The sequence below is a fragment of the Limanda limanda genome, chromosome 1 (assembly GCF_963576545.1).
Source record: "Limanda limanda chromosome 1, fLimLim1.1, whole genome shotgun sequence".
In the NCBI taxonomy this organism is placed as follows: domain Eukaryota; kingdom Metazoa; phylum Chordata; class Actinopteri; order Pleuronectiformes; family Pleuronectidae; genus Limanda; species Limanda limanda.
This window is the reverse complement of record NC_083636.1, coordinates 34,348,977-34,361,606: the sequence shown is the minus strand read 5'-3', so window position 1 is coordinate 34,361,606 and position 12,630 is coordinate 34,348,977. Positions and strand designations below refer to the sequence as shown.

General features: G+C 42.9%; 1 protein-coding gene across 2 annotated transcripts in view; it reads right to left on the bottom strand.

The window, feature by feature from the left end:
- The window catches only part of unc5cb (unc-5 netrin receptor Cb), a 119,852-nt gene that overhangs the window by 39,301 nt on the left and 67,921 nt on the right, over positions 1–12,630 (bottom strand). For both annotated transcript variants that reach the window (XM_061079054.1, XM_061079064.1), the window contains exon 3: positions 3,680–3,823. In XM_061079054.1, the coding sequence (XP_060935037.1) occupies positions 3,680–3,823 (144 nt within the window). The remainder of the gene's footprint in view (positions 1–3,679; positions 3,824–12,630) is intronic.

The window sequence follows — 12,630 nt, the reverse complement described above, 5'->3', positions numbered from 1 at the left end:
CCCCCAGGTTGAAGCGACTCAATCTGTGGACAGGATATGGTAAAAGGTCTCCATAGAACACTGTTAATGTAGAAATGGATTGCTATTGACATTGTGTGCTGAGATAAAAAAGAAAAGATGTATGGTACCGGTTTTGAGTTCAAGGTTTTACACGAGAGCTCGACTGAAAGCACCGGCACGTGTACGGGGACACGGATGCACGGTAGAATTTCTACATCAGAAGACGAAGCACGCCGAACATAATAAGTCTCAATGCTCTTGGGAGCAGCGGTTGTGGAAGTGTAATAGGACTCTGCCCCCATACTGTATCTATCGTAGTAAATAAATGCTCTGCAGCGTCCCTGGGAGATTTAAGTATGTGTATGAATTTTTATACAGTGTAAGTACGAGTAGCAAGGGCAGAGGATGCAGTCATTCTCACAAATCTATTTTTTCACTGACATTATCACCTGCGATAAAGAGAGACATCCCCGGAATTTACAGATTTCATCACTTGCTTCCTTATTTTTTTTTATTTCAAGAGAAGACATAATATTTTAAATAGAGACATATCATAGCTCGGCTAACTGTTCCAGATCCCCTCCAGGAGAAACTAGATCATGTTCCCATTACAGAATACACCATCAGACTACACCCAGACACCCTGAAGATATCCATCAGGATTTTAAGATTCTTCTTTTTTTTTTGAAAAATGAACCTTAAAATAACAAATTAAATGAGAGTTAGTCTCGGCGCTACCTGAGAGTGTGTGTCTGTGTGTCTTCAGGGGGATATGCCATAACTCCCCAATTTTTAATGTATTATAAAAGCTGAGAGGGGGACTGTTGAATTGAAAGTAGTTTCCATAAATGTCTGGTATGAAATTAAAAGGCAGAATGACTGGAGGGACATATTCTGGGACATAGCTTCGTGGATTGTGATTCAAGGACAAAACGATTGTTTTGAGAGGAAAGGAAAAGGTAAGAACTTGGCAAGAAAAGAAAAGTAAAAGGAGAGGAAATGGAAATTGTAAGAATAGAATATATGAGTCATTCTTCTGTTGCTCTGCTGTCAGTGGTGTTCATTGTAACGTTCATAGCAGGTTCTTCTTTTGCCCCAAACATGTTTAACAATGGGAAAAAAGAAAACTCTGACTTAAGCTTGACTTAAAGTTCCTTAAGCCGAGAAACACAAAATGCTACATCCACTTGTAAAACCTTGAACAGGAGAATAATACCATACTTTGTGTTCTGTCTCTAAAAGAGGAGTTAAATTTGAAAGTGTTAACCTCAGCCTGTTCCCTAAAAATCACTGAATAGCCTGAATTACACTGATAATATTAACGTCACAGGTTATTGTTTGTGAGTTCACTGTAAAGATTGACGCCGTTATTAATCAACCTCTTGCAGATCAACTCGTTCCGCTCACACTCAACACTTGCTGATTGCATTGTTTCGTTTTTTTTACTTACGTCAGGATTTCGCAAACATGCAAGCGATTATTTTGCTCAGCTTATTTTGTTTTTATTGGATGTGGCTTTTTTTAAATCATGCGTGTCTGTCCTCTCCTCACTTCTCGTAAAGCTTAACGGTTCTGTGGGACACTGCAGGGCGTGGGACCAGATGAGGTGACATTCCTGCGGGAGCCACACCATTCCCTCCTCGGCACACAAACGCTTCCAGCCGCGCACACACACACACACACTCACACCCCCCAGAAAGAGATACACACATGACAACCATTATCTTAAGCGGACATGTTTGGCTACTTGCTGGAAACAGTTACTAGCACTGGTGGAAAGCTTGATTAGGAGTGAAGAGTTGCAAAATTTGGGTTTAAACAATAATAAAAAAAAATAAATTCAGGTTTTACTTATTACCCTGTGTGTGTGTGTATGTGTGTGTGTGTGTGTGTGTGTGTGTGTGTGTGACAACTATTAAAAAGGTCCAGATAATTTATTTCAAGCTTTTTAAGTAAACATTACATTGCAACAATCTTTTGAAATGCATTTCCGCTGATTTGATTCATTTATTTAATTTCTTTCTGGGCACAGACTTTTATTGTTCCTATTTGGCAAGCAATCCCTGCTGCCCCCCCGATAAATGGGGGCCAATTAAAGCCGTTTTGTGGAGGTCACATGAAGGAAAGAACATCATAAGGACTTTTTATGCATTCTCTCCTTTTCCTCCAACGAGCGCACGGAGACCCTGACAGCACCTCCAGCCCGTCCGCAGGCCAACTCCTCAACACAACAACCTCTTAACTCGCCAGCGCCGGCTCTGACTCACCACCTGATTAAACTGAAACTATATGTTTTGATTACGGGAGAGGAGAGGAAAACAAGCCCAGTTTCCATTAGCCTAACGGGATGGAGTCTGGCTCTGACAAGAAGCTCTGCTCGGGGAGAGAGAAGCCAGTCGAGGAGCTAATCCATTCAGCGGAGGCTAATGGGAGGGGAAGAGGGGTCCATTGTGATTTGAGGAATAGGTTAGTGCTGGCAGGCTGCTCATCATGGATGATTATAGGAGGTGGAGCAGCGGGAGTGGGCTCGGTGGGAGACTGAGAGGCATGATTCTGATTCACCGGCCTATAGTGCAACAGCAGCAGTCGTGAGAGGAGCTGCTGGTGTTCGAAATAAATTAGAGGGAAACTGATCGGAAAACATGGGGAATTCAGGACGAGAGGGAGTTAAGAGAGACGTCAATATAAAGAAAAGGCCAAAGAAGAGAATTAGGCGAGAGAAAAAACTCAAGAGGGTTGAGATAATAAGTTAATGCTGAGCGCCTCTAAATAGAATCGATTAGGTGGAAACAACGGATATTGACTCCACACTGTGCGACTCTGCTGTACAGTGGATTATAACAGTAGCCAGTCAAACTGAATAGCACACACACACACACACACACAAGTGGGTGTTTTCTCCCTGTTTGCCACGAGTCAAAACACAACAGCTAAACCAGGCAGGACGTGTCAGTCACAATGTTTTTAAATGACTTCGACAGGAGCCGGAAGTGTGATGATCTTAATGATACTATAAAAGAATTCCCTTCAGGTGGAAAGTTCGATAACAACGGGTGAACCGTTATGCAAGGCGGCTTGTGTTGCAGCAGCGGCGCCTTGATGTCGAGCTACGCTCCCGCGACTCGGCTCCGTCCTCTGGGGGGTCGATACTACAGAGTTTTTGATTGGCACATCCTTCAGGGAACGGTTAAAAACGAGCGCAAACTTTAGAAGCATCGCGGCGCTACTCATTACTTGGAAGCGATTGTGTTGCGTTTTTCAGTGGGAAGACAAACACACAGGCAGAGAACAAATGAGGACCACCTACAAGAAGAGGAGGGAACGCCGGCTTAAACATATGCCGTGTCCTCTCTGCTGTGTATACACTGCCGCAGCTCTCCCCTGCCTCCGCACTGCTTCTCAAGGTTTATACTGTACACAAGGAGACCGATTCAGATTTTAAAAGGCTTTTCTCCAACTCAAGTTCAAAGGGACATTTGTGTCCCATGTGAGTTTAAGAAAAAAACCTTCTTTTCCACTGCTTCCATCTCCAGAATCTATAAATCTGTCATCATTCACGAGTCACTCTTTGAGACACATTTTCTTGGCAGCCAAGAGATTTTGTTTGGGGGGGAAACACAGAGATGGGAGAAGATAAAGGCTGAATAATGGGTTGAAGAGACGGGAGAGAGACACTCACAGGCGATGCGGACGTGGGCTTTGCGACTCTTGGTGGTCCCCGCCGAGCTCCAGGCCACACACTGACACCAGAAGTCCTCCGGCCCGAACAGCTCCTCCACCTGCTGCCTAGTGATCTCGATGCTGGCCTCCCTCACCACCAGGCCTGCGGTGAAACAGATAGAAAGGATGCAAGGAGAGAGAGAGAGGAGAAGGATGGCAATAAAATATATATAGAGAAGATGATAAAAAAAAAGGAGATTTAATGAGGAGAAATGAAGGGGGAAGAGGAGAAAGTGAAGGAGAAGGACAAAAAAATTCATATTAGTACACACACAAAAAGATTACTTTATATCATATACACATTAAAGTGTGATGTGAATCCAATCAAACAAATTTACATCAATCACATCTCATGCTTTTGACACTGATGTGTGAGTTTCTGTCGGCCTGGCCCGGATTCTGCAGCCGGCGTTGAGCCGTTTGGGTCAGGGCCCCTGTGGGGGGGGAGGATTCTCTGCATCTCATGGCTAATACAATCCTGTTTGCTAACTCCTCTGATTACTGCTCATCTGGGTGCCAGGACTCAAACAAACAAATCATCCCCAAAACAAATGCCTCTACCCACAGCTTCCCCTCCAGAGCAGATTATGCGGCTGCTACACTGTGTGTGTGTGTGTGTGTGTGTGTGTGTGTGTGTGTGTGTGTGTGTGTGTGTGTCTCTCCGCGTGTCTGTGTATGTGCATGTGTGAGACAAATGAATTGAGTGGATGAATATGTATAATGCGGTGCGAGAGCATTCACTGAAGAAATATAAAAATGTTTCCCATGCAGTATCGCGCCTTGTTTCAGTTTCTCAAATCCATCATCACATTTGACTGGATGGGATATTTGCAGAAACAATGGTGGTATCATGGAGTCCTTGTGAAAACAGAAATGTAGTAGAGTAAGAAATGACTGTACGAGAAGATGGACGACACCAATTCTACTTTTCCCACGATGCAGAAATGATTCTTAAATATCCTGGATACCAACTCTGATATTTTTCAAATTTCGAAACAAGAGTCTTTGCTGTCAAATGTTTTACTACATTTTATATAACATCAAAGTACTAATCGAACCAAGTTTATTGAAACAATTTGCACGTGAACATACATCGGTGTCATAGGAACTAAAATACTAAGAAATAAAAATATATACGTAACCTTTACTCTATTTTGCTCAATTCAATAAAATTATATTCGTATGTCCCCAAATCATAATATACATTACCTCAAGGCACTGTACATAGAAGGTCAGACCTCTAACATTATAGAAAAACCCACAGTGAGCAGCACTTTGGCGACTGTGGAGAGAAAAAACCTGAAGCAGAACCCGACTGAATAACGTTATTGTCGTCCATCATTATATACGCTCATGTTTGAACCTAAAATGAGCCAGATGGATGACGGAAGTGGATAACTCCTGTACGTCCACAGTTCCAGGTGGACGCTGCTCGCCTTCAGAAGAACCGGAATTTTGGCACAAATTGATTGATGGTGGAACCGTTTTACACATTGACTCAATGCGGTGCAACAGCTCGCCCGATTCTTCAGAAGAACGCTCTGTGAATAGCGTCCACCACCTCATTCCCATAGTGCTGCTCTATTAGGCTCAGATATGGGACCTGTGCAGCACACTGGAAAAAAAAAAACTGGAGTGATTTTTCTGGAACTGTCACGCTACGGCAACGGTTTGAAAGTGGAACATTCAAACGATGCCTTTTTGCTATTAAAGGAGCTTTTGTGTTGCCTGTGAAACATCCGCCACCTTATTACACCACCATCACCCGGCCCATACCATTACAACCATGCTGTTTGTGAACCAAAGTCAGAACCTGTCATCAGCTTCCAAACAACTTATTCATCAGACCTGTCAACTTTTTTGGGTTTTTCAACCGCTTATTAAATTTGCTGGTTATTTGTGTTGGTAGCTGACAGCATGACAGAAACTGGGACACATGCAACTCAAAGTTTAATGAGTCATGCACACAGATCTTGCACTCAGTGGGTAATGTGGACAGTAATTGCCTGCATGTAATTTTGACCAAATTTTGAATATGACCGCTCCCATCTAAATGTATCAACAAGCTTTTACCCCGATGGCAAGATGACTCACTACAGACAGCTAGAGGGAAAAATATCATTGACTGTTATTAAACATGATAAAGTAATTGGTTTTTCTTACCTCACAAAGTATGACATGTGATTAATATCAACACACATCAATATAAATAATCATTTAGGAACGATCCAGAGTATTTGACCACCTTTCTATTGACAAACCAAAGTTACTAAACACAGGGATGTCAATCAATCAATAAATAAATTAAATCTGATTTGTATAGCCCCATCATAAATCCCAATTTGTCTCAAAGGGCTCAACAAGGTGTGACATCCCCTGTCCCCTTTCCCAGGACAGACATAAGTAGCAATGACGTGTATATGTTATTATTAGTACATATCTATTCTATGGATTTTAAAACCTGAAGATTTACCAAAATGTTTTATACACAGGACGCATTCTCCAGTATCCGCAGCACCCTGTTAATGCTGGAATAATAGTGAGGCTGGTGTCTCTTGCTGAGACACAAATTAAAAATGCTGCACCGAGTGCATGCTAATTACAACAGGGGACAGCGATGGAATAAATGATGTGGCTGCACTGTCGAAAGGCCAAAGCTGTAAGTTCCTGATGAAGCTTTTCCACAGGTACACATACATTCTACCCTGAGAGCTACCTTTAGCTGCTCTCACCCTACAGGTGTTGATAATCAACCATAAAACCAACATTTCTCTGGTCTTTTTTAAGCATCTCTCTTATTCCTGTAGTTTAAAGTATATAAATAATACAAGAGAGGAAAGAGGAAGCTTTTAACAACAAACCCTCCGGTGTTGCATGGTGAAATCCTGTATGTTGATAAGATTAAAACACACCAACCAGTTCCCGTTGCCAATGACTATCAGCATTTATAAATAGGATTCTCTTATTTTACCCTGCCCTTATTAACTTAGCTTACCTGAGAGAGTCTGTGTGTTGTTGATGTGATGTCATTATCTACCCCAGTGACTAGAAATGGCGTCACAGGTCATTGACTCATCCTCCTCCCTACACTCCCACACTCGCTTACCTTATCTTTGATACAAATCTAATTCATTACAGAGTGATTCACCATCTACTCAGCTAGAGACAAAACACGGCGCTCTCAAATGGGGTAAGACTAACAAACAACTGCTGCTGTCACGCTCCTTTGATCTATTAAAGATTTAATTGGCCATGAATGCGATATCATATTCGTTTCTTCTCCGTCACACAAATCAGACTAATGAATCATGTAAAAAAAAATCAATACCAACTTCTTATGTTGATAATCATCTACTTTTCCTCTCTATAACCGGAATGTATACCGTGTTTTACGACTTTCGGTGCAGCCTGAGGTTCACTCGGTGCTTCTGCATCAAAAATGCAAAGAGAGCGGCTGGTAAAGAAAAATCAACATGCCCATGTTACTGCAGGTTCAGTGCATTCACACAGCCTCCGTGTTCCGGTGAACGCAGCAGGCACAGTGACATCCCACATACCAGCTTAGCTCTCATGTAAAATTTACACCGTGTGCCGACAGGCTGCGACGTCTGTGGTGAGAGCTTTTGTCTATGCATGCATGTGTGTGTCTGCTGCATGCGCCAGTCGGACGCTGTGTCTGTCCTGTACGTCTCCATCCATCTGTCTGTTTGTCTGAGAGCCTGGGTTTTGCTGGTTTGAGAATGGGAGAACATCTAACACAAAGTAGTGGAGAGAAAAAAAATCAATAGTGGAAACAATAAGTAGATATGAATCCTCGGAGGCTGTGAAACACACGCCAGAATCAGTTTTTCTTTTCTGTCTGCGCTCTGGATCGTTTCTGAAGAACTGCACAGTGGTGAATTATCCGTCTGATGTTGTTACAATGGGCCGGGGGCAGTGTCAGATCGCCTAAAGTGACGATGACGCCCGGCTTGCGTCGGCTTTACGAGTCATTCATGATTTCGTAGCCGTTACTGAAGCTGGATTAAACTCTTCCTGACGTGTCGCACTTCAAACACATCCCACTGCTCACTCTGGTGGAAGTGAACTGAGCCGGCTGATCTCATCCTGTGACTTCATATGTTTACTCAGCCAGCAGCTCTTAGTGCTCTCTGTGTAGCTTAACAATGATAACAGCACAACACAACACCCCTCCACTCACTTTGCAATGGAGAGGAGCAGAGCGAGCGGCGGCCGCGCCAGGGCCCGGGCGACGAGGGGCTAATTCACACCCGCCAATGTGGCCATTAGCCGCAGGAATGATTCTACAATATGTCCCCATTAATAGGCGGCTGAAGTAGGCCGCCTCGTTGGAGATGATTCATTATTCATGTGGTCATTAAAGGGAGCAAGGCTCGCTCCTTAGTGTGTGCACTGGCTTACGTTATTGATCAGACGGGTCAGGCGCTGGAGGAAGGCATTGGTCATCGAAGGGGAGCCGGAGGAAGAAGAGGAGGGAGTAAGTGCTGCGATTATCAGGCCAGATGGAGAGCACTCCTGCTTGATCTCCTAACTCGTATCTTCCGAGAGAGTGACAAGCGGCCTCCAGTGTATATAACACTAGCTGTGCCTACTCATAATTAATTTGCTGCTCATTTGCTCAGATCAATGCTCCCTCTCGTTCACAGGAGACTTCAACCTGCCCTCGACACCGGGAGGTAAACGTCGGTAGTGTTCAGGTGACGGCGGGATGAGGAAACGCTGCCATCACACCTTGTTCCCTCCTTCCTAATGCTATCTCATCCTTGCTAAGAAACATTAGCTGCATATGATCTGAATCCACGGCCTCTCTTCATGTTCGTCCCTTTTATTTCATGCAAAACAGGTCTCAGTTTGCATCAGAGAATCATCAGTGGTAAAAATCCATGTCTCCCCTCCTGCTGCCCGGCTGCACTTTAACAACAACACAACAACCTAAACACAGCAACAACCCAACTGTCATCCGTGGAAATGGAGCCATTTGTCCATTTGTCATGTTTTTCTGTTTCATGACCACAGCAAAAATTTAAAAAGAGGCTTGAGTTTCTGTTTTGTATCATAAAAAAAGTATAAAAACAAACTGGACACAAATATAGGCCCATTTTTTATAGTTCACATCTGAAACTACCAGAGACTGTAATGATTTCTACGGCTTGAAAACGTATTAACGATGATAAGTTATCCGAAGCCTAATGTTGATGAACGACTGGAGATATGAGACTGGATTTAGTTTTTTTAAGAAACGTTTCTAAAAAAGACAAATCTAATAACCAAAAGGACACACAGAACCTTTTCCTTCCATTTGGTATTTCATTAATTTGTTGGGGGAAAAGCTCATATTTTCTCTGATGTTAATTGTGTTAACTGGCTGCGTCTCAAAGAATAATCACATGCAGGCAAATGGCCTATTATTGTTTTAATGTAATTACCTGCTCCTTAGGAAATGATGCTGCTCGATTACACCACTTGAGAATGTAATCACTCAACAATATTTACTCTTGTGTCGAGTGCTTGTGTGTCGGACACGCACCACGTGGCACCCGTGCGTGTCACATCCTACGTGTGGTGTGGTGTGTGAAAAGCAAGTGCCAGTGAAGGGGAAAAGTCCATCAGGGAGTCAAATCCAATCTTGCTGGTTACACTGCAACCTTTTGATGGTGCACGCATTTTGCTTTTAGCAGGTAACCATCCAAGCTTCTTGTGGCGGACTTGAATCTCCCGTGTGCCTCCTGGTGAACTGTGGACAAGATGTCATGGGAGTGTTATTGTCAGAGCGATAAAGCCGCGACCGGTGAAGCACTTGGGCGTCTGCTGCTGCACAGGTTATACACATTCTGTCCAGTATGAGAGCTTCAAGCTTGTAACACCCTCAGAACTGCAACAGCTCTACTGGTTGTTTGCTTGTCTTTTGTTTTTCTCTTGCATGCTATCTCAGGGCATCATTTAAGGGCATGTTGCTAAGGGCTGAATTAGAACTTCGCTTTATCATCCACTGATTTAACTGTACAATTATATTGTATCCGTCTCCTAACTTGTTCTTTCATTCACCTTTGCCTAGAGTTGTTGTTGGTGGTTTAACGCTAAACTAAATAAAACCAACTCGAAAAGCCCAAAATTGGGATGGAATAGATGCAGCCTAAATAACACCAACATCTGCAGCTCTATCCTCAACCTCTCTCCGCCTCTTGCGCTCCCCTTAACACAATTCTCCTCTATCTCGTCTTAGTTTCTCAGGGATCATGAGTCCATGCCAACATGGAAGTGAGACAGACAGAGGAGAGAGAAAGGGAGAAACAAAGGATAAAGGGCGGAGAGGGAGAGCTCTAATTTCTTTGGGCTACGCTATCAGTGGTATTGACCAGGCTGGCCGGTTTGTATCGGTGTTCCTTTTCCGTCAATCTGGGGAAATCAGAGAGCAATGGAGTGGGCCGAGAGAGGCTGCACACATCCACACGGGCTCGAGTGGTGCCGTGCACGTGCGTGTGCATGAGGGGTGCAAGAGCATAAATGAGGGAATATGTGTGCAGTAAATAGCCTGTGGATCTGGCTGTGTGGAGCGAGTTTGTGTATGATGTGTGGGCTGTTTTCCATGTTGGTGCTTTTTGAACGAGAACCTTTTCACACAAAGGCAAAGAGCCAGTGCTACTTTAATCGATTTGTTGAAATGAGAGTATTTCATGTTGAGATTCAGGTTGATTTTTAAATACTACATTTAGATTTATTCTGGCTCTAACTCTCCCCTTGCACAGTGCATTCAGAAAGGCTTCAGACCCCTCTTGACATTTTATGTTGCAAACTCGTTTATTTTTTGTTTTTTGAATCTAAACCAAGAGCGATAGTTTGTGTTGAAAAGCAGAGGCAGGCAGGAAGGCTCAGATGGAAAAACTAGTTTGAAACAGTCTCTAACATATAGGACTTTAGTCGATGTAATTGGGGATTGGTATGAGGCAGAGTGGATAATTACAGCAAGGGGAAAACACTGCATAATTGTGAAACAGGTGTAGTCTAGGCAACTATGACGTCAATGGTGCGTAAATACTATGCATAAAACTCAAAACAACATTGACTGCCAGAGCACTCAGCTATATGCATCACAACCAAAACTGCAACACCACCAGCCAGTATCAAATCTGTTATAGAAAGCTCAAATGATCAATAATAAATACAAATACAAAACCATAATAGCTGAAGGAATAAGTTTGTTTTATTTATTTTAGCTAATGTTGAATTTATTCCCCTCAGTGCTGTGTTGTTTCAAAGTGGAATTTCTAATGTTAGAGACACACATTTAACAAGAACTCATGAGTCATGTTTAACAAATTCCAAGTCTAAGCAAAATATATAAATATTGATACGTGGGATACGTAGGTTTTTGGTCTGAACCGTAGTTGTGAGTGATAAATTCAGCCCAGCTCGTTACTGGTGACTGGCCTCAGTGCTCAGGACCGTTCAGCTGACTGAGGATGATAGTGAGATAATGGTGGCATTCATGAATTTCTCCTCTGCAGCAGTGAACACCACACATGACCTTCGAACACTATTCTGATGCAACCTGAGCTTATTCATTCACTGAAAATCGTGACTCTCTACATGTAGCACAGACATCACTGTGCTGGCCGACATGCAAAGTGTTCTCATATGTTACTTAACAACTTGTATTTCAGAACATTTTAGACTAATTATTAAGCATTTTTTAAAAAGAGGGAAAACCGGAAATATCCCACTTAGGGAAGTTAAGACTCTTTGCTTTGACACTTTCCACTCAGTAACTTGCAATTCCTCTTGATAACCTGTCGATGTTTCTGCCTCTGGATCAGAGTTAAACTTCTTTTAGCGAAGTCACACACCTTTCCAAGACTCTCCTCAGTGGAAGACACTGGAAAATAGAGCACCTGAAGGACTCTAAGACTTTGAGAAACAAGATTATCAGGTCTGATGAAACCGAGATTGAACTAGTTGAACTCAATATTAAGTGTCATGTCTTGTGGAAACCAGGCTCTGCTCTCATGCTATCTCGACTGTGAAGCATGGTGGTGTCAGCGTTATGTTGTGAGTTTTTGTTTTTTCTGCAGCAGGGACAGGGAGAGTGGTCAGGGTTGAGAGAAAGTGAAATGGACTGGGATCATTAATGATAAACCTGTTCCAGAGAGCTCAGGACCTCATGTTGAGCAGCAGGTTCACAATCCAAGAGGACGATGACACTCAGGAAACAGCAGGAGTGGCTTCAAAACAAATCTGTGAATATCCTTGAGTGGCTCGGCACGGGGCCTGACTCAAACTTAATGGAATATCTCTTGAGAGATGTGAAAATGGTGATGCACCAGCGGTCCCCATCCAAACTGACAGAGAGACAATCTGCAGGGAAGAATAGTGGAAAGTCCTGGATGTGTCACACCTAGGAAAGCTCAAGTCTGAAATATATGTATAAGATGCTGTAAATAGTAAAGGGTGTGATATTTCACTTTATCCTTTTAAATTAATTTGCAAAAAGATGAAATCTAAACTGATATTTTCCTTGTTTTTTGTAGGATAATGAGTAACAAGTGACAAGGGGAAAGAAATGATTTAAATGATTTAATTTTGTATCATCATTTTAAGACTAAAGAGGCATTTGTACTAAATACCTTAGATTCAGCTTGAAAAAAAGCTGCTCCCTGATCATTGGAGTATGTTTTTGTGTGTTTACGTGCAGAAGCGTTGGCATTTTAGTGGAGAAACAGCTGTCAGTGCGTCTGTGTGTGACCATGCAGACCTGTGTAGCAGAACAGTGGGATGAAAAGGGTAAATGTGATGTGATTGGTACCTGTGGGCGACAGAAGGAACTCAATTTCCAATACAGCCGCTGAATGCAGCCAATCAGTGCAGGGCTGTTGTGTGTAATGGCTCCGGTGC